The sequence below is a fragment of the Struthio camelus genome, chromosome 28, assembly GCF_040807025.1.
Source record: "Struthio camelus isolate bStrCam1 chromosome 28, bStrCam1.hap1, whole genome shotgun sequence".
NCBI lineage: Eukaryota > Metazoa > Chordata > Aves > Struthioniformes > Struthionidae > Struthio > Struthio camelus.
Genome location: NC_090969.1, coordinates 1637192 through 1657438, shown reverse-complemented (window position 1 = coordinate 1657438; position 20247 = coordinate 1637192). Strand labels below are relative to the sequence as shown.

Here is a 20247-nt window from a genome sequence, read left to right as displayed (position 1 = left end):
ACGTAGGGCAGCGCGCGGAGGGGGCCAGGATAACGCCGGGGTGGGGGACGCACAAGGCTGCCTGAGCCCCCTGGAGAAGGAGGTGCCCCCCCCCGGCACCCCAATTTGCCCCTTAAGGGGGAGGGCAGCGCCCAGGGCCCGGCCCCCCCCGCCCCAGGCTGGGCATCGCCTCCCAGCCGGGCGCTAATAAAGCAGAGAGTCTCTATTTTTGTCTAAGAAAGGATTTATATGAGCTTTAGTCAGACATCTCTAATATATATATATTATATAGGGGGGGTGGGGGGGCACGGAGCTATATCGCGATGCGAGGGGGGGGACGCGGGACCCCTTGTCTCCTCCTTGTCCGACCATGTGCAAATGCCAACAGAGAAAACAACCGTCTCGGAGCCTCCTTCTTTCAGCGCCTGCCCGGGGGGGGGCCCTGCCGCTCGCTGCCCCCAGCGTGGCCGGGGGGGCCCCCATGCGGGGTCCCCCCCACCCCACGGGGGCAGCAGCTGCTGCCGGGGAGGGGGACGGGGGGCACTGCCCCTTGGGATGGGGTGGGGGGGGCCCAGAGGGGCATTTTACATTCACAAGATGGGGGGGGGGGTAACAGTGACACCATGAATGGGGCCGGGGGGGGGGAATTGGGGCCCTTAACTCTGCTCGTTTGCCCCGAGGTGGGACAGAGTTACGTCCCCCCATACACACGGGGGGACACCGTGGCCTGGGGGGGACCTATACCCTTTCAAGGGGGCACCAGCGGGCAGTGAGGGCCCCCGGGGGGGGAGAGTGGGGCACACACTCCCCCCCCCCCCGCAATAACAGGGGAAAAGGGGGTGCCCCAACACCGGGGGACGCAGGGCAGAGGCATTAAAGTGCAAGGGGTTGGCAGGGGGCACCGGGGGGGGGGCAGGCAGGGCCAAGAGGCGCCCACTTCCCCCCAACCCCGCGGCCCCCTGGCCTAGCCGCTGAGCGGGTGCAAGTCCACCTTGACCTTCTCGCCGCTGCTCAGCATGCCCACGGTGGGGAAGTACCCGCCAGCGGGCACCACCGCGTCCTTCTTGCCGATGATCTTCCCGTTGCGGGTGAAGAACACCTGGGGGAGGGGGGGGAACAGAGTTGGGGCATTTGGGGGTGAATCGGGGCTTCCTGGGCTGCCGCCAGCGCTTGGGAGGTGCCCCCCAAAAGCTTGGGGGTGGGAAAGGGGCAGGGAGCGGTGTCATTAGCCCCCCCAGCCCCGGGCTGCCACGTGCCCCACGGCTGGGGGCGGACGGGAGGAGCCGTGTCCCAGTACCATGCAGGGGACCCCCAAGGCAGGTCATGCGTGGGTGGGGGGAGATGGGGGGGGCCCAATCCTGCCCCCCCCCTCCTCAGGATGAGAATTAGCCCCGCGGTGCTCCCCCCCGGGGCGCAATCAAGCTCTTACCACCACCTTCTTGCCTTCGTGCTCCTGCTCCATGTCCTCGCCGTCGTCTTCCTCCTCCTCTTCCTCCTCCTCCTCCTCCTGGTGCAGGTACATGACGTTCCTGATGCCGCGCGGCTTGGGTTTCACGTCGGCCGTGTCGCAGGTGTCGTCACTGTCACCTGGAGAGGCGGGGGGGACGACGGAGGACGGCTCAGCCGGGAGACCCTCCCGGGGGCAGAGCCGGGGCATCGCCCCTTTCCCGCGGACCCCCCCCCTCCCCGTACCTTCGCTGTCGAGGATGTAGTCGCGGGGGAACATGATGCCGCAGCCCATGATGTCGCCCTTGTAGCAGCGGGGCCCGAAGGGGTCCCCCACGCCGCTGCCGTGGAAGATCTTCCCGTCATCTGGGAGGGGGGAAAAGATGTCATCACGGGGCCGGGATTTGGGGGGTGGGGGGACTCGACACCCACCCAACACCCCCTGCCCAACAAAGCGGGGAGGGCTTTGGCTCCCGGGGACGCGATGCCAAGATGGGCGCAGGGATGAGGCTGGGAGAAGGTTTCCAGGAAGAGGAGGAGGAGGAGGAGGAGGCCGAGGAGGCCGAAGGGCCGAGCTAGGGGAAAGGAAACGTCCCCGGAGGCAGAGCCGGGCGAGCTGGCGGGGAAGGGCAGCGCTGCCCTGGCCCCAAGCGCGGGGCGGGCGCCAGCATCCGGCAGGCTCTGACATTTCGGCCTGGGCGGTGGCGGGTTGGGGGGGGGGGGGGGGGCTACGTTTTGGGAGAGCAAAACCAGAACAACAGAAACAAAACGCCTCCGTGGGCCGCGGCGAGGGCGGCTCCGGGTTGGGAAGGGCCAGCAGCCCGGGCAGGGAGCGAGGGAGGGCCGCCGGGGCTCACAGCAAGGGGGATGGTGGCGAGCGGCCCCCCGGGGACCGGCCGGGGTGACGGGGGGCGATGGGGGGCACTGGGGACGTCCCCCCGCCCCGCAGCACTTGGCCGTCTTCGGGGTTCGTGCCCCTGCTCACCTGCGTGGTAGGCCACCGAGCCCCTGCTCCAGCCGGGGTGCCGGTTTTTTGGGTAGTCCTGGAGCAAAAAGAGAGGAGGAACAGGGTCACGGGCTGGCCGGCCGGCACCCCGGACGCCCGGGTCCCCTCGTGCCCCCTCCCCGCGGCTCCTCACCTTGCGGGCCAGGCCCAGGGCGATGTAGCACTTCTCACCGGGGTCGATGATCTCCACCTCGAAGTAGTGGCTGCGGGTGCTGAGCGGGTGCCGGGCCTGGGCCAGCCCCACGTCGATGATGCTCTTGCCCTTGCCCACGTACTCCAGGAGCTGGCGGAGGCAGCGGAGGGGTGTCAGGGAGGGTACCTGATGGGCGCAACCCCGCTCCGAAACACACGCCCGCAGCCCTGGGGACGTCCTGCACCGGGGGGGAGACGTCAGGCTGCCGGTCCCCAGGGACGGGAGAAGGGAGCCGATCCCAACACGGGGCGCATCCCAGCCGCACCGAGCGGCCGGCCAGGATGGGGACAAGGTGACCAAGGAGCAGCGGGGCACCCGACCGGGGCGAGGGTACCGCGGCCTCCCGTGTCGACGGGGTCGGGAACCTGGTGGGAATTTCCGAGCGGGGTTTTTTGGGAGGCCGGGATGTTTACGAGGTTCGGGGCCGGGCGAATTCACGCGGCGAACCCTGCGTCACGAGGTTTGCTTTGGCCAGCACCCGCATTCCAGCCGGGCCTCGCCGGCAGCAGCTTTTGTTTCCTGCCTCCGCCGGGCCGGGGTTTTCGTCTGGCCCAGCGCAGCTGCGTGGAAAAAACACAGCGAGTCCCCCAAGAGCTGCAAAACGCCCTTCGGATACCCCCCGTCCTCTTCCTCGCCTCCGCTCGTGCCCGTCCTTGCCGATCCCCCCCCCCCCTCCCGAATCAAACAGCCGAGGACTCGGGGCCCGAACGGCGTGAACCCGGCCGGGAGCCTCCGCGCTGATTCAGATTCACACGCACGCCCTCGGCCCGCTCCCACATGTTGAACCAATCCGCCTTGGCTCCGGCGCCGCCACTGCCGCCGCGAGGGTCAGCGGTTTAGCATTTTTCCGTTCGCTCGCCCGCTTCGCCGCGGGCTTCTCAGAACCGGTCGTCCATCCCAAACACCCAAATAAAACCCCGCGCGGCTCCGGAGGAGGCGCCGTGTTTAGACGAGGCCGAGCAATGACCCGATCCGACAAGGGACCGAAAAAAGAAAACGTTCCAAAAAAAACGTTCCCCCGCTGGAGGAAAATGAAAATAATAAGAAAAAAAGTTTTCTTTAAATAAAAATTAAAAAAACAAAAAGAGAGAACTGGACCTTACGTAAAGCTCCGGCGTTAAGAACAGGCGATAACACGAGCGGCCGCGCATCACGCAGGCGCCCGCGGCTCGTTTCCCAAACGGGTACCGACCCCGCAAACGTTCGCAGCCCGCGCGAGGGCCGCTGCCTTTTAACGAGCTGCTGGGCTAACGAGGCGCCGAACGGCAGCCAGGCTGGGGTGCCCCCCACCCCGGGGCCCCTGCGGGCAGCATCGCCCCGGGGAAGGCGGGGGGAGAGGACGGGTGGCCGGGAGCTGATCCGCCGGGTCCTGGGCAGCCCAGAGGCCGCAGCGAGGGGCACGCCGGAGCTGCCCCTCTCCCTGAACCCCAACGGGCCGTTTCCGAGAGGGAGTTTAAGCACATTAACGCGCATAACTCACATTCTTACCCAGACGCTCTCATTTCCTGCCGGTCTGGAGCCGGACGGGTAGCGGGAAGGGAAGGCTTTAGCAAGGCCCAAGAGTTATTGGATGCCGATGCAAAGGGACCCCCAGCAACACGGCCTTCGCCTCCAGGGCGAGGGACGCCGAGCCCGGGGCGTTCAAAGAGGCCGCGGAGCCCCTCGCGTCCCTCCCGCCGTGCCGGGAGGATTAGGGCGGCGCGTCCGGCCCTCCAGGCCTGCGAGGCCGGAGCGGCACGGCACGGGAGAGCCGTACACCTTCCCGGCGCGGGGAGCACAAAGCCCCCGGCGGGTGACGGAGGCCCCGCGCGCGGGAAGGGGGACAGCAGGGCCGCTTGGGTCAACTCCAGCATCACCCCTGTCGCAGCTGGGCGCGACGCCTGTGAAATACGGAGCGAATCCAGCCCCGGAGCAGCCCGGACGGGTCCAAGGGCCGGCCCTGGGCTCCCCCCTGCCCCCAGCTCCTCGCAGAGAGCTGCGCTCCCCCGGGACCCGGCGCTCACCGCGATTCACGAGGGTGACGGCTTCAAGCGGCCGAGGCAGGACACGCTGTCCGAGCCAAGGAAGCCGGGCGCTTTCCTCCCTCGGAGAGGAGCCAGGGACAGAGCGTTCGAGCGGCGCGGGCTCGTTTCCGCGGAGGGGGAGCGAGCTCGAGGGCGCGCGGCCCCCAGGCGGCACGGGCCACGGGGCCCCCAAGAGAGAGCAGAGCCACGACGGAAACGGCGCAGGCGACGCTCAGGCCCTGCCGCACGCCAGGGCTCACGGCCCTGGGAGAAGAGCGAGGAGGAAAGGAGGGAGCATCGGAGCCGGCGGGTTGGGCAAGGGTCCTGCTTTGTCCTGCCTCGGCAGCAATCGGGGACCCCCAGACCGAAGCTGCCTCCTGGCAGCAGGACGTTTGTGCCCTGTGCTATAAAAGGGGGACCCTCAAGATGGTGGGGGGGGAACCGGGGACTCTCGGCTCGGACGAGCTCAGCCTCCCCGGCAGCAGGGCAGGTCTCCGATATCGCCGCTCGACGCCGGGACGCGGCTCCGGCCCGTGGCGGATAACCCCAGCAAAGCCCCGCGGCCGCGCGCTCGGAAAGGCCGGGCTCTGCCGCTTGCCCTCCGCACCGCCCTCGGGAAAGCCGTTCCCACGAGGTGCCCCCGTGCCGGACAGCGGAAGGGAACGGTCCTCACCCCTTCCCCAGCACTCCTTGCTTTAAAAGTGGGGAAACCGAGGCACAGAGCAGGGACACTCAGCACCCAGAGCAGCCTGGGGCGGTGGGGACGCGGACCCAGGCGTCCCCAACGCCGCAAAGCCGGGGGAGAAGGGGAGCAGGGGTGGGGGGACAGGACAAACCGAGGGGTGCCAGCTCCCCGGAAGGCGCGAGCCTCTATTTATAACCCCGTAATGTCAACCCGCGACGCTCCCTCGGTTAGGGCCGGCATCGCTCGACAGCCGCGGGCGGCACGGGAGCCGGGGGGATCGGCGCGGGGAGCCAGAGGAGACGCGAGAGGCTGGGGCCGGGCTCAGCGACGGCCCGGCCCTCCCGCGGCACCCCCGAGCGCTCCTCGCTGCCTTGCCAAGGGCAGCCAGGCCCTCGCCCATCTCTCTCCGGCCCTTCCTCCGCAGCCAGATGTTGTCCGCAGCGAGTGGGGGAGGATGGAAAAGGGCCCTGGGCCCAGGATTGCAGATTCGTCCCAGGCGCGGCGCCGGGATCAAAGAGTTCAGGCCAGGCCGCGGCTCGGCTCGCTGCACACCCTCGCACGGAGCCGGCCCTCGCCGCGAGGCCCCGGCCGCGCTCACAGCTGCAAACTCTTAAGACTTGGAGGGGTTTCGAGGTCGGGGTTTGTTTTTGCAAAAGGCTCAGCAGGCTCGAAGGGGGCTTGTGAAAGGCAGAGCGGGCTTCCCGGAGAGGGGAAGGGGGGCCGCCGAGCCGTCAGCAGCCCTCGGGCAAAGCCTGTGCCTCCTCCGCGCGTCAGGCGCCCGCTGCCCTCCTGCCAAAGCACTCGGGGCTCCCGAGGGACACCGCAACCCGTGGCACGTCTCTGCGCCGCTCTGCCACTAAGCCATGGGGAGGAAGACGAGCGTCTCGGACCGGCGGAGACGAACGGCTCCCACCCCCCTCGGCACCCGCCTCGCGGGCAGCGCCAGGCCCTCATCGGGCAGGGAAAAGAGGAAGCAAGAGGGATGCGATTAGACCCTGACCCATTTTATCCGTAGCTCCCTGGTCCCTCAGGACCCAGGAGCGCTGCTGGGAAAAGGATCCGAGCCCCAGATGACACCGGCCACGGGGCGAGCGAGCAACTCGCCGCTCAGCGGACGCTAGCCCACCTTAAGATCAACCTGCCGCGGCCCCGCAGGGCCGAGCCCACGCCAGGAACGCGCCACAGGTGCCAGGAGGCTCCCAGCACACGTCTGGAGCCTGGCGGGGCGGCCCTGATCCCACAAAGCGCCTACGGACGTTAGCGTGAGCGCAGCCCCAGGGGAGCGGGCCCCCCTCGGGGGTCACGCTGGCCGGAAGGAGCCGTCCCCGGCCACCGCTCGGGGCTCGGTTTCCATCAGGCGCTACGAACACGTCAGCCTTCCCCGCGCGCACGTGCGCGGCCGGATGCCGGGCTCGGCCGAGAGGTGGGAACCAGCTGCTTTCTGTCGTGGGTCCGCACCCTCCCTACGTAACGCGGACGTCATCGCGGCCTCCGGCCCTGCCGAGCTCCGGGGAGGTGACGGGGGCCGCTTCCCCCTTCCTCTGCCCCCACCAGCTCCGCCGGCACGGGGCCGCGACATCGCGGTACCCTGGCCCCCCCCAGCCCCGGGGAAGGGGATCCGAGCTCCCAGCCCAGCGGGGCCAGCTTGTTCGAGGAGTCGCAGCTGGGCTGGCGCTGGGTGGAGCGGGAGAGCGATGCAATTCCTGGAGCCCTTCCGAGCTCTCTTCCTGCTCGGCCCCAGGGACAGGCGGCCCCGGGAAGGCGGCCGAGATGAGCCAGCAGGCTCACGCGCTCCCGGAGCTCCAGTTCAGCCCCGGAGGCAAGAGCAGACAGAAGTTTTGTTGGTCCAAGGGAGGGGCGGGCGGCAGCCGAGGAGTCAGGACTCCTGGGTTCGGCTCCCAGCTCCGGGAGGGGGCAGGAAGCTTTCTAGCTAGCGAGGGAAAACACACCAAGATCTGCAGCAGATAAACAAGCAGCAGGCCCGATCGCTCAGGGCTGCAGACGCTCCGTCCACGGGAAATGACCCATTTTCACAGCTCGGGAGCTCTTCCAAGCAGAGCTGAGCCCAGCAAGGGAAGGCAGAGGAGACGCGTTGCTGCGGGAGGCACGTTTTAGCCCTCTTCCCGGCAGAGTCAGGGGCCACGCGAGGTCTCCGATCCGGCCCCACCGGCCCTCCTCTCCATCCATTTGCCTCGCTTGCTCTTAGGCCCCTGGAAAACACCTTGGCATGCCAGGGAAGGGGAGAGCTGGGTTTTCTGGGCAGCTGGAGCCATCCCAGGGCTTTGATGGGTCTGGGTGAAGGCCAGCACCACCCTGCCCCAAGCAAGGCTGAAAATAAATACACGTGCAAACGTTCGCAGGACCCGAGAGGTCTGGGAGAAACATCACACAAGGCCCTAGATCCTGACCAACCTCAAGTCTGCTGCACACCAAAGCAAGAGCTTTTGACCTGCAGATCCAAGAGGACCTCAAGCAGCAACGGAGCAGCAGCGTCTGCCTTAGCTCAGGCCAGGAAGAGCCGAGGCCCCAGGACTCGGCTCCAACCCAGCGCCTCGCTGAGGATGCTCAAGGCCTGTTCTGTCGCAGGCGTTTCCCCACGCCTCCCCCCGCGGCGCTCTCACCATTTGTTCTTTGCTCCGCTCAATAGCGCGGCGGGACGCTGGGTTTGTGCAGCGACTGGCGCTAGGGGCACTGGGTACCAACAGGGACTTTGGCACGACGGCAATAGGGACAGCAGCAAAACAAGTTACCGCAGCTCGGGGGGAGAGATGACTAGAGACAGATGTGCTCCCCACAGAGCCCAAACGCATTCCAATTTGGGCTCCGACAGCACCACGTAACCCGGCTGCCTCCCAGCCACAGACTCCAGTAAGATTTCTCACCCTCTAGCACCCGAGTGAGTAGGGCCGATCCCTCCTGCTGCCCCCGAGTCCTTCCCAGGGCAGGGGAAGATGTGAACCCCAAGCACACATGGGGGTCAGCGAGCTCCCCGCAAGCTCCTGGCCTTGCACCATCTCCCTCGGCGGTGGCGGGGAAGGCAGAGGGAAAACCATCTCACGCTACCCAAAGGGAAGGCTCCAGCGCCAGAGCCCAGCTCACTCACCGTGCCGCACACCTTCACGTCGTGCAGCCGCCCCCACTCATCCTCGTAGCTGTCCACCATCATGATGCTGTCGTCCTCCTCGGTGCCCAGCTCCGCGTGCAGGTGGAGCCGGACCTCCTCGCCCAGCGAGTGCATGCCCACGGCCGGGAAGAGCCCGTCAGGGGACAGAGGCATTATGGTAGAGCCCACCTGCAGAGGGAAGGCAGGGAGGGAGGGTCTGCACCGCGCAGCCAGCCCGGGCTGCAGGGTATCAGGTCCCGCAGTGCGGAGGCCATTTCAACTTGTTGTTCGCTCCTGGGAGCTCAAAACGTCAACCCTAGACAGCAGGATGGGGTGGAAACCGGGCTGTCTACCCCCTAGTTACTGCAAACAGCTGCCATTCACAAGCCTAGGAACAACAGTGACTGGGGACGGCATAAGGACACCTCCCACTACCTCCGCAGCGCTAACTCGGGTGGCACCGCCACAGCTTCGTCGCCTGCCCCAGTTCAAAACAAACTCCAACCCCAGCAAACTAAAAATGCAGACTATTTTTAGCAGACTAAAAATAAACAGAAGGAAAGGGCCCAGCAAGGAGCCCCGTGGCTCTCACCCTCTTCCCGTTCTTCGTGAAGAAGATCTGGGCCGTCTGCACTTCGAAGGAGACCAGCTCGATGCCACAGCCGATGCGGTCCCCAGAGCTGCACTTGGTGCCGAACTGCCGGCCCTTGGCTCGGCCACTGTAAAGCCTGCGAGGGTCAGAGGAGCAGTATCGCATCGGACTCAGCCCGGCCCAGGGATCGGCAGAGCCCCTCCAGGCACGTGGGGAGATGCTGGGGCACGTTTTCCCTCCCTGTTATTCCCTGATAACGGCAGCAAGAGCAAGGGGCAGACTCAGCCCCCCCCAAATCTTGTTTGTGCCAGCAAGGGGGCTGGCTAGATCTGTTCTCTGTCCCCAGGCCGCCCCAGAGGCCATGGAAAGCCCCAACCTACTCCCCAGCAGCAGCCCCCACTCACTTCCCGTCATCGGCATGGTACGCCACGGAGTCAGGCAGCCAGCCCGGCTGGTGGTCCAGGCTGTAGTACTGAGGCACGAGGCCCACAGCAATGGTCCCACGCACACCACTGTCCACGATGGACACCTGCAAGGCGACACCGAGAAAGCCCTTCGGTCTAGCCGCAACGCGGCAGGCGCTCGGGACCGATCAGTCCCCCATCAGCACCTTCAAGCCTTCAATCACGCAGGAAGTCTAGCAGAGAAACTCCCAGGCAAACACAAGATGTCTCAACACAGGCCAGGTGTTGCAAGGTCACTCCCCAGCGCGAGGTGACTCACCTCGAAGTAGTTGTTGTCTCTAGTCAGGGGCCGCGGAGCAACATAGCAGCCGACTTCGCCCGAGTTCCCATGATAACTGCAGAGGACAAACCGAGGGCGCTGGTCACCCGCTCCGGCTTGGGGACGAGCACTCGCTGCTTTGTGCGGGACGCGAGGGGCCCGCAGGCAGCAGACAAAAGACGCCCACAATCCTCCCATCAGCTCCCGCTTTGCCCCAGCGCCTCCCCAGCCAGCACAGGCAGCTCCTGGGGCTCAGGCTGCCGAAGCGCCTTGCGCCCGCGCGGCTGAGCAGAGACGTGGCAACGGGACAAGCACCTGCTCTGCGAACAGAGCTAGGGAGAGGAGGAAGGAGAAGCCAGGCCCTTCAGCACGCGTTTCGGAGCAGACACCCACATCGCTCTTGCTCCCAGGAGACCCTGTCAACCCTCCCCAGCGTGTTCCCCCAGCATCCACTGCAGAGGAAAGCGTCCCCCCTCCACCGGGTGCTGCAGCTCGACCCGTTCGATCGCCAACCAGGTGCTGGCAGGCCCCAGTCAAGCTAACGAGCTGAGGACTCCACGCTCCGCAGGCACCCATCATCTCTATTTTGCACCCAGGCAGACCACCACCCTCCCCCCTGGAGCCCCAAACCAGGGTACCTGCGAAGCACCCGGCCACAGCCCCCAGGAATAGAAACCCTCTGTCCCACCCTGGGGAGCCTTGACGCCCAGCACTCCGCGCCCGCAGGAAGAGGGGACCCTGCAGGACACACGGGGCCACCTTGGGAGCTCTGCTGACGCAACACCCAGGGGAGATGCCGTTCAGAGGCCAGGAAAGGACAGATCCACCGCAGCAACGGCCAGCAGGAGCTTAGAAACTTCGCTCCATCCCTCTGCGGCAAAGGCAAGGGGAGCCGACAGCCCCAGCGGTCCCACCGCCCTCCACCCAGTTCAGCCGGTCGCGGCTCCAGGCCTGTTGCCAGCACGCCAGCTCCAGGTTACCTGAGCGTGTCGCCATCCACGAGGATGTGTTTGAACCTCTCCTGGTAGCGGACAGCTCGCACCTCTCGGATCTCCCGGATCCGCCGCCTCCAGTTCAGGAACCTGTAGTGCAGGTTTAAGTCATCCATCCCGGTCGTGACAGTAAACCTGCCAGAGAGGGGAAGAGAGGGAGTGAAACCCTCTCGTTTCCAGGCCTTTCCCCTCCACGCCAGGGCATCGTCCTCTCTCCCACCAGCGGTCTCCTCCCTGGGCAGCTCCTCCTGCTCCAGCACCCCTGGGACGGCCCTACCTCCACCCCCCAGCTCGGCCTGCGCCAGCCCGGCCCGTCCCAACCCTCCCTGGGCATCTCCACCCAGCCTGCGCCAACCCCCAGCCCCCCGGCACGGCTCTGCCGGCCGCGTCCAGCACCCCCAGCTCAGCCCTCCCCTGGGGTCTGCATCCCAAGATCAGTGACTGCGCCCCAAAACCAGCGCAGCTCGGCCCCCCGCAGCTCCACACACCTCCCCGGGCGCCCTGCTAACGCTGCCCGGACCCATCGCTCCATCCTTGCGCTCTCCCTTCAGGCGTCACCCGCAACCCCCCTTTCTCCCCGGGTCTGGCCTAGGTGCCCCCCACCCCCGTCTCCCCTTCCACAGGCACCCCGGGGCACCCTCCCACTGCTGCTCAAAGCAGCCCCCATCACCTCCATCCCCCACCCTCCCCAAGCAACCCCCCACAGGCACCCACAGGGGACCCCACATCCCCCCCACCCCCCTGCTGCCCCCCCCCAAGCCCAGGCCTAGGGAGCCCTCGGCCAGACCCCCATAACTGTGCCACTAGCCCCCCCCATAAGCTCCCCTTGCCCAACACCTGGGCTCCCCCATAACCAAGCCCCCCCAGCCCCCTACACTTTGGGGTGACCCTACACCCCCCTACACACGGGATCCCCCATGTCCTCCATACACTTCTTCCCCATAGCCTGCCCCCCAACTCCCCCATACCCAGCTCCCCCATAACCTGCCCTCCTCCAAAACCACTACCCCCATAACCAGGCCCCCAGCTCCCCCATAACTGCCCTCATCCCATAATTGCCCCCCCCATACCCAGGCCCCCAGCCTCCCCATAACTGCCCCCAACCCATAACCAGGCCTAGGGACCCCCTATAACCATCTCTACCCCATAACCACACCCCATAACCAGGCCCCCAGCCCCCCACAACCACCCCCACCCCATAACCGCCCCCCATAACCAGGCCCCCAGCCCCCCACAACCACCCCCACCCCATAACCGCCCCCCATAACCAGGCTCCAGCCCCCCACAACCACCCCCACCCCATAACAGCCCCCCATAACCAGGCCCCCAGCCCCCCACAACCACCCCCACCCCATAACCGCCCCCCATAACCAGGCCCCCAGCCCCCCACAACCACCCCCACCCCATAACCGCCCCCCATAACCAGGCCCCCAGCCCCCCACAACCACCCCCACCCCATAACCGCCCCCCATAACCAGGCCCCCAGCCCCCCACAACCACCCCCACCCCATAACCGCCCCCCATAACCAGGCCCCCAGCCCCCCACAACCACCCCCACCCCATAACCGCCCCCCATAACCAGGCCCCCAGCCCCCCACAACCACCCCCACCCCATAACCGCCCCCCATAACCAGGCTCCAGCCCCCCACAACCACCCCCACCCCATAACCGCCCCCCATAACCAGGCCCCCAGCCCCCCACAACCACCCCCACCCCATAACCACCCCCCATAACCAGGCCCCAGCCCCCCACAACCGCCCCCTCCCCATAACTAGCCCCCGGCCCCCCCATAACCGTCTCCCCGCCGCAGCCACCCCTCACAACCGGGCCCCCGGCCCGGCCCTCACCGGCGCGGCCCCGCCCGCCCCCTCCATGGACGCCCGCGCTCCCGGCCGGCTCCCGGCCCCGCCGCCCCACTCACATCCGGGACCTCGCGCCGCGCTTCCTCCTCCTCCTCCTCCCCTCGCCCCCGCCGCCAGGCTCGACCAATCGCGGCCCGCAGCTCTCCGACTGACGGCCCCCCGCGCCAATCGCGAGCGGGGAGGCGGGGCAAGCCGGGGTGGCTGTGCGGGTGTGGCGGCGGGGAGGGGGCGGGGCCGGGGCGCGGCGGGGCGGGGCGAGGGCGCCCCCTAGGGCGGGGGCGGGGCTGTGCAGGGGCCTGGCGGGGGGGCCGGGGGGCACCGGCGGCACTGGGGCGGTTCCCGGGGAACACTGGGGTGCTGCACTGGGGGAACTGGGAGCATTGCACTGGGGGGAACTGGGGTGCTGCACTGGGGTGTGCACTGGGGTGTGCACTGGGGTGTGCACTGGGGGAACTGGGGTGCTGCACCGGGGTGTGCACTGGGGGATCTGGGAGCATTGCACTGGGGGGAACTGGGGTGTTGCACTGGGGTGTGCACTGGGGGATCTGGGAGCATTGCACTGGGGGGAACTGGGGCGCTGCACTGGGGTGTGCACTGGGGGATCTGGGAGCATTGCACTGGGGGGAACTGGGGCGCTGCACTGGGGTGTGCACTGGGGGATCTGGGAGCATTGCACTGGGGGGAACTGGGGTGCTGCACTGGGGTGTGCACTGGGGGATCTGGGAGCATTGCACTGGGGGGAACTGGGGCGCTGCACTGGGGTGTGCACTGGGGGAACTGGGAGCATTGCACTGGGAGGAACTGGGGTGTGCCCTGGCATGTGCACTGGGGTAACTGGGAGCATTGCACTGGGGGAACTGGGGTGCTGCACTGGGGTGTGCACTGGGGTAACTGGGAGCGTTGCACTGGGGGGAACTGGGGTGCTGCACTGGGGAAACTGGGAGTATTGCACTGGGGACACTGTGCACTGGGAGGAACAGGGAGCATTGCACTGGAGGGAACTGGGAGCATTGCACTGGAGAGACACTGTGCACTGGGAGGAACTGGGAGCATTGCACTGGGAGGAACTGGGGCGTGCACTGGGTCTGGGCTGCATCCGGTGGCAGGGGGATGAGGGTGCGGGGGGTGCGGAGCAGGGGGCTCCGGGGACACCGCGGCCGGGGGGGGGCAGGGAGGCACCGGCCTGGGGGGGGGGGTATGTGGAGCAGGAAGGGGCGCAGCGCTGAGCCCCAGCGCGGGCGGCTCCCCCGGTGTACCGGCGCCCCCCTCCCCCGGTGTACCGGCGCCCCCCCCCCGGACCCCCCCCCGGGCCGGGCGCACCTGGCGGGGCGGCCCGGGGCAGGTCGGGGGCCGGGCGCGGTACTTAAGGCGGCGGCGGGGCCGGGCGCGGGCAGAGCGGGCGGCGGCGGGACCCGGTGCGCTCCTTCCCGGTCCCGGTCCCGGTCCCGGTCCCGGTCCCGGTCCCGGTCCCGGTCCCGGTCCCGGTCCCGGTCCCGGTCCCGGTCCCGCCATGCACGCGGGCTGCTGGCTCGTGTCGGCGCTGCTGCTGGCGCCGGCGCCCTGGGCGGCTGCTGCTGCTGCAGCGGCGGCGGCCGCCGGTGCCGGTACCGGCGGCGGCGAGGCGGCCCGCGGCCCCGGGGAACCGTGCGGCGTTTACACGCCGGGCTGCGCCCGCGGGCTCCGCTGCATCCCCCGCGCCGGCGAGCGCGCCCCGCTGCGCGCCCTGCTCCGCGGCACCGGCGTCTGCCGCGCCCTGGCCGCCCGCGCCCGCCCCGCCGCCGCCACCGACCCCCCCGCAGGTGAGCGCCCCCGGCCCGGGGTACCGGGGAGCTCCGGACCCCCGGGGGAAGGACCGGGTGGGACCCCTCGGAGAGGGACGGGGGAGCCCCGGAGCCCCAGGGACGCACCGGGGGGATCCGTCGGGGGGGGGGCCTCTGACCCCCGGGGAGGCATCGGGGGGAGCCGGGGAGCTCCGGACCCCCGGGGGATGGACCGGGTGGGACCCCTCGGAGAGGGACGGGGGAGCCCCGGACCCCCAGGGACGCACCGGGGGGACCCGTCGGGGGGGGGACGGGGGAGCCTCTGACCCCCGGGGAGACACCGGGGGGAGCCGGGGAGCTCCGGACCCCCGGGGGATGGACCGGGTGGGACCCCTCGGAGAGGGACGGGGGAGCCCCGGACCCCCGGGGAGGCAGCGGGGGGACCCGTCGGGGAGGGATGGGGGCGCCGGGGAGCCCCGGACCCCCAGGGACGCACCGGGGGGATCCGTCGGGGGGGGGACGGGGGAGCCCCGGACCCCCGGGGAGGCAGCGGGGGGACCCGTCGGGGAGGGTTGGGGGCGCCGGGGAGCCCCGGACCCCCGGGGAGGCACCGGGGGGACCCGCCGTCCCCGCGGGGGGGAAGGGACGGCGCGACCCGGGACCCCCGGGCACCGCCACACCCGGGGACCGGGGAGGGGGTCCTGGCTGCGCATTCCGGGGGGGGGGGTGCCCTTATCCCCCCCCCGGGAAGGGACGGGGGGGGGTGGTCCCTGGAGGGAAGTGAGGGGGACTCGGGGGGGGGGCTTTGGGGACCCCCAAATCATTGGGGTCCGGAGAGCGCGGCGGAAGGGGCTGCGCAGTGGGCAGAGGGGGCGGCGTGGCCGTTATCCCCCCCCCCCCCAACGCGCGGCTGCTTTTTGGGGGGGGGGGGCGCGGTGGTGCTCGGCGCTGCGCACGGCGGCTGGCGCTCCCTCGGGTGGCAGCGGGAGGGACTGCAGCTGGGGGGGCACCCCCAAGTCTGGGCCCCCCCCACCCCAAATTAAAGGAGATCAGGGCTGATTTCCTTCTTCCCCCCCCCCCACCAGGGGACAATCCCAAAGAAGGGCGCAAGCTGGCCCCCGCCACGTCGGAGCCGCGGCCACCACCGCCGGTGGCCCCCGGGACGGGCGAGCGGCCCGCGCGCGCTGAGCACGGCCGGCAGGACCTGGAGACGGTGGGTGGCCCGGCTGGGACGGGGACGGGTTGGGGACGGCGGGCGGCCGGTGCCGGACGGCGTGTCCGTGTGGGTGTCCGTGTCCCGCCGCCCCGCAGGCGCCGTGCCGCATGCACCTGGCCGCCGTCACGCGGGAGCTGAAGGCCTCGCTGTACCGGAGCGCCGAGGACATCTTCATCCCCAACTGTGACACCAGGGGCTTCTACCGCCCCAAGCAGGTGGGGGGGGGTCAGGGGGTGCGGCGCTCCGGGACCCCCCCGCCGACAAAGCCTTGGGGTCCCTGTGCTGGGTGTCCCAGCGGGTGGCATCTCCAGTGTCCCCCGTGCCTCAGTTTCCCCTGTGCTGGGTGTCCCAGCGGGTGGCATCTCCAGTGTCCCCCGTGCCTCAGTTTCCCCTGTGGCAGGTGTCCCAGGGGGTGGCATCCCCAGTGCCCCCCCCACCTCGGTGTCCCCCGTGCCTCAGTTTCCCCTGCACCGGGTGTCCCAGGGGGTGGTGTCCCCAATGTCTCCCACCTCAGGGTCCCTGCGCTGGGTGTCGTTCCCCCCCCCCCCCCAACACACACCTGCCTCGAGGTCCCTGCACTGGGTGTCCCAGTGGGTGGCATCCCCAGTGTCCCCCCCCCACCTCGGTGTCCCCTGTGCCTCAGTTTCCCCTGTGCTGCATGTCCCAGCGGGTGGTGTCCCCCATGCCTCAGTTTCCCCTGCACTGGGTGTCCCAGCGGGTGGTGTCCCCAGTGCCCCCCCACCTCGGTGTCCCCCGTGCCTCAGTTTCCCCTGCACTGGGTGTCCCAGCGCCCCCCCCCCGGGGTCTGTGCCCCCGCTCCCCCCGCTGACGGCAGCCCCCCCCCCCCCCGCAGTGCCGGGCCTCCAAGGGGCCGAAGCGCGGGCAGTGCTGGTGCGTGGACAGGACGGGGCACCCGCTGGCGGGCACCGAGGGCCAGGAGGGGGGCACCCGCTGCCCCCCCGGCGGCCCGGCCTGAGGGGCACCCGGGCCGCCGGGCCGCACCGAAATTGGGGACGGTGGAGGGAGGCCACCGCCTGGCCCCCCCCCACACACCAGGGCAGGCCACCGCACGCTGCCCCCATCGAGCCGGACCCGGGGGGGGGTGGCACCCCGAGCCCCCCCTTTCCCTCAACGGGGCTGCCGTGGCCCTCCCCCCCCCGACCCCCATCCGAAATCACGGGGGACACCCCAAAATGAGGGGACGCGGTGGGGCCCGGCCCCCAAAGGAGGTGGGAGCAGGGGTGCCCGGGGGGGTGGCCTGCTGGGGGCCGGGACCCCGAAATACAGCTCGACTTTGGCAACTCGGGGCCGGAAGCATGTGGGGTCGTTCTTAGCCGGGGGCCGCCGGTTCGAGGCTGCTGCCCGCCGGTTTGGGCTGCCCCCCCCCCCCGGCAACTGCCCCCCCTAACTGCCCCCACAGCCTCAAACTGCCCCCCAGAACTGCCCCTGAGCCCCCTAACTGCCCCCCACAGCCCCCCAGAACTGCCCCTGTGCCCTCTAACTGCCCCCACAGCCTCAAAGTGCCCCCCAGAACTGCCCCTGAGCCCCCTAACTGCCCCCCACAGCCCCCCAGAACTGCCCCTGAGCCCCCTAACTGCCCCCACAGCCTCAAACTGACCCCTAGGACTGCCCCTGAGCCCCCTAACTGCCCCCCACAGCCCCCCAGAACTGCCCCTGAGCCCCCTAACTGCCCCCACAGCCTCAAACTGACCCCTAGGACTGCCCCTGAGCCCCCTAACTGCCCCCCACAGCCCCCCAGAACTGCCCCTATGCCCCCTAACTGCCCCCACAGCCTCAAACTGACCCCTAGGACTGCCCCTGAGCCCCCTAACTGCCCCCCACAGCCCCCCAGAACTGCCCCTGTGCCCCCTAACTGCCCCCCACAGGCCCCCAGAACTGCCCCTGAGCCCCCTAACTGCCCCCCACAGCCCCCCAGAACTGCCCCTACACCCCCTGTCCCCACAGCCCCCCAGAACTGCCCCTGCACCCCCTGTCCCCACAGCCCCCCTGAAATGCCCCCACAGCCCCCTAACTGCCCCCACAGCCCCTCAGAACTGCCCCCGAGCCCCCTTGAATCCCCCCCACAGCCCCTGTGCCCCCTAACTGCCCCCCCACAGCTCCTCCCGAAATGCCCCCCCACACACACCCCCCGCAACTGCCCCAGGCGCCTCCCCAAGACCTGTCCCGTACGCCCAGCATCCTGTTCGGCAGACCACGCCCCCTCTCCCCGGCCACACCCCGTAGGCCACGCCCCCACCCCATGCAGGCCACGCCCCCACCCCATGCAGGCCACGCCCCTCCTGTCCCCACCCCGCCCCCCGCCTTTAGAGCAGCGCCCCCGCCCCCCCCCCCACCGGCGCCGTTTCGCGCGCGCGGGAGCGGTAGCGGCGCCGCGGTGAGAGGCCCCCGCGGGCTGGGGACGCGGGGGGGACACCAAGGCGTCTGCGCCCCATGGCAGGTGGGGGGGGGCCGGGGGGATCAGGCCCCATGGTGGGTTGGGGGGCACCAGGAGGGAGCTGGGGGTCCGGGCCCCATAGCGGGGGTCCGGGCCCCATAGCGGGCTGGGGACATGGAGGGGGACACTAAGAGGTCCACGGCCTATGGCAGGTGGGGGGGGGTCCGGGGGGATCAGGCCCCATGGTGGGTTGGGGGGCACCAGGAGGGACCTGGGGGTCCGGGCCCCATAGCGGGCTGGGGACGCGGGGGGGACACCAAGGCGTCTGCGCCCTATGGCAGGTGGGGGGGGACCGGGGGGGATCAGGCCCCATGGTGGGTTGGGGGGCACCAGGAGGGACCTGGGGGTCCGGGCCCCATAGCGGGCTGGGGACGCGGGGGGGACACCAAGGCGTCTGCGCCCTATGGCAGGTGGGGGGGGACCGAGGGGATCAGGCCCCATGGTGGGTTGGGGGGCACCAGGAGGGAGCTGGGGGTCCGGGCCCCATAGCGGGCTGGGGACGCGGGGGGGACACCAAGGCGTCTGCGCCCTATGGCAGGTGGGGGGGGACCGAGGGGATCAGGCCCCATGGTGGGTTGGGGGGCACCAGGAGGGAGCTGGGGGTCCGGGCCCCATAGCGGGCTGGGGACGCGGGGGGGACACCAAGGCGTCTGCGCCCTATGGCAGGTGGGGGGGGGGACCGGGGGGATCAGGCCCCATGGTGGGTTGGGGGGCACCAGGAGGGACCAGGGGGTCCGGGCCCCATAGTGGGCTGGGGACGCGGGGGGGACACCAAGGCGTCTGCGCCCTATGGCAGGTGGGGGGGGGGGGACTGGGGGGAACAGGCCCCATGGTGGGTTGGGGGGCACCAGGAGGGACCTGGGGATCCAGGCCCCATAGCGGGGGTCCGGGCCCCATAGCGGGCTGGGGACATGGAGGGGGACACTAAGAGGTCCACAGCCTATGGCAGGTGGGGGGGGGACCGGGGGGATCAGGCCCCATGGTGGGTTGGGGGGCACCAGGAGGGACCTGGGGGTCCGGGCCCCATAGCGGGCTGGGGACACGGAGGGGGACACTAAGAGGTCCATGCCCCATGGCAGGCGGGGGGGGGGGGACCGGGGGGGATCAGGCCCCATGGCGAGGAGGGCAGGCACCAGAGGGTCCAGGCTGCACAGCTGGCTGGGGTGGGGGGTGGGGGGGAGGACCAGGGGGGTCTGGGCCCCATAGCGAGCTGGGGGGGACCAGGGGCGAGGCCGGGCATGGGGACAGCCACCGAGCCAGGCCACCGCGGACGCCGCTGCAGGGATGGCGGAGGAGGAGCGCGAGACCCTGCTGGCCCTCCAGCTCGCCCTCTCCGAGGAGCAGTTCCAGGCCTTCAAGTACCTCCTGGAGGGGCAGATCCCGCTGAGCAAGCTGCGTCCTGCCACCCGCCCCGACCTCTGCAGCCTCCTGCTCCAGCACTTCCCCGGCCAGGCCCTGCACAAGACCAGTGCCCTCTTCCGCCAGCTCTCCTACCTTGACCTCATCCAACGTTTCCAGCTCCCCGGCTGGGAGGACGTCTCCAGCCCCTCCACATCACCCGGCAGGCTGGAGGACAAGCTGCCGGCGGCCATCATGGCCTCCTCCATCAGGAGCGCTGGTGAGGACGCGGCCGGAGCCGGCGAGGACGCGGGGTGGGCTCTGCCCGCCGAGGCCACGTGTCCTCCCAGCCCCGTGTTTCTGCCCGGCAGGTAAGCAGCGCGTGCTGCTGGAGAGGGAACTCATGCAGGTGGCCCAAAAAATGGGCAGGGAGTGGCAGGAGGTGGGGATCCAGTGCCTGGGCCTGGAGAGGAGCCGCCTGGACCAGATCCGAGAGGACAACCCCAACAGCGCCGTGATGCAGATCTTCGAGATGCTCCGGGAGTGGCGCAGGAGGGAGAAGCAGCACGCCACGGCCCAGCACCTCTACGCCTGCCTGGCCAGGGCCAACATGGACCCCGAGGTGCTCAGCTACCTCCAGAGCATTGGGGGGTTCTAAGGGGCACCGGAGCAGAGCTTGGGGGGAGCTGACCTGCAGTCGGAGGGTCTCGGGGCAAGGCCAAGATCTCACCGAGGCAGTGAGACTTCTGGCCCTGCCCGCCCTCGCCTGGCCTTTCTCATGGCCTTTTTATACTGAAAACAGAGCAGTAAAAGTATATTTGTCCTACCCTTGTAGCCCAGCAAGACATCCTTGGGGTCGGGCCGCAGAGGGGGCTGGGGGACAAGAGGGTACCC

At 69.6% G+C, this 20247-nt stretch overlaps 3 protein-coding genes across 12 annotated transcripts; 2 read left to right on the top strand and 1 right to left on the bottom strand.

Annotated features, from left to right (window-relative positions):
• Nucleotide 1: 1 nt before the first annotated feature.
• On the bottom strand, nt 2-12700 carry SPRYD3 (SPRY domain containing 3). Of its 3 annotated transcripts, none has more exons than XM_068921090.1 (11): nt 12644-12700; nt 10711-10857; nt 9731-9806; nt 9412-9536; nt 9008-9143; nt 8416-8604; nt 2565-2714; nt 2411-2468; nt 1672-1791; nt 1415-1566; nt 2-1078 (listed from the first exon to the last, which is right to left on the bottom strand). In XM_068921090.1, coding segments are annotated over exons 1-11 (1290 nt in total). In that variant the 5' UTR covers nt 12646-12700; the 3' UTR covers nt 2-943. The 3 variants fall into 3 exon arrangements, with proteins under 3 accessions (XP_068777191.1, XP_068777190.1, XP_068777192.1); XM_068921089.1 differs by having other exon boundaries at nt 3-1078; nt 1409-1566; XM_068921091.1 differs by lacking the exon at nt 12644-12700 and adding an exon at nt 12570-12607 and having other exon boundaries at nt 3-1078; nt 1409-1566.
• A 1217-nt stretch (nt 12701-13917) lies between these two features.
• Nucleotides 13918-17127, top strand: IGFBP6 (insulin like growth factor binding protein 6). Its single transcript, XM_068921097.1, has 4 exons — nt 13918-14383; nt 15430-15557; nt 15656-15775; nt 16414-17127. Exons 1-4 carry the CDS (start codon nt 14095-14097, stop codon nt 16534-16536), a joined length of 660 nt encoding a protein of 219 aa, XP_068777198.1. The 5' UTR covers nt 13918-14094; the 3' UTR covers nt 16537-17127.
• Nucleotides 17128-17851: 724 nt separating this feature from the next.
• Nucleotides 17852-20179, top strand: LOC104152286 (death domain-containing protein CRADD-like). 8 transcript variants are annotated; one of them, XM_068921102.1, is made up of 3 exons: nt 17852-18018; nt 19298-19633; nt 19725-20179. In XM_068921102.1, the coding sequence occupies exons 1-3, from the start codon at nt 18012-18014 to the stop codon at nt 20009-20011; spliced, it is 630 nt and encodes a 209-aa protein (XP_068777203.1). In that variant the 5' UTR covers nt 17852-18011; the 3' UTR covers nt 20012-20179. The 8 variants fall into 8 exon arrangements, with proteins under 8 accessions (XP_068777203.1, XP_068777205.1, XP_068777201.1 ...); XM_068921104.1 differs by having other exon boundaries at nt 17871-17955; XM_068921100.1 differs by having other exon boundaries at nt 17871-17955; nt 19704-20179.
• Nucleotides 20180-20247: the final 68 nt, after the last annotated feature.

Excerpts from the sequence above, each read along its gene's own strand:
- LOC104152286 (XM_068921098.1), top strand. Across the intron at positions 19,634-19,703 it reads CTCCTCCATCAGGAGCGCTG|CCCCGTGTTTCTGCCCGGCA; the intron begins GTGAGGACGCGG and ends GTGTCCTCCCAG.
- IGFBP6 (XM_068921097.1), top strand. The coding sequence starts at position 14,095 with ATGCACGCGGGCTGCTGGCTCGTGTCGGCGCTGCTGCTGGCGCCGGCG. Across the intron at positions 14,384-15,429 it reads CGCCACCGACCCCCCCGCAG|GGGACAATCCCAAAGAAGGG; the intron begins GTGAGCGCCCCC and ends CCCCCCCACCAG. Across the intron at positions 15,558-15,655 it reads GCCGGCAGGACCTGGAGACG|GCGCCGTGCCGCATGCACCT; the intron begins GTGGGTGGCCCG and ends GCCGCCCCGCAG.
- SPRYD3 (XM_068921089.1), bottom strand. Across the intron at positions 9,807-10,710 it reads GTGGATGGCGACACGCTCAG|TTATCATGGGAACTCGGGCG; the intron begins GTAACCTGGAGC and ends TGTCCTCTGCAG. Across the intron at positions 9,537-9,730 it reads GAGACAACAACTACTTCGAG|GTGTCCATCGTGGACAGTGG; the intron begins GTGAGTCACCTC and ends GTCGCCTTGCAG.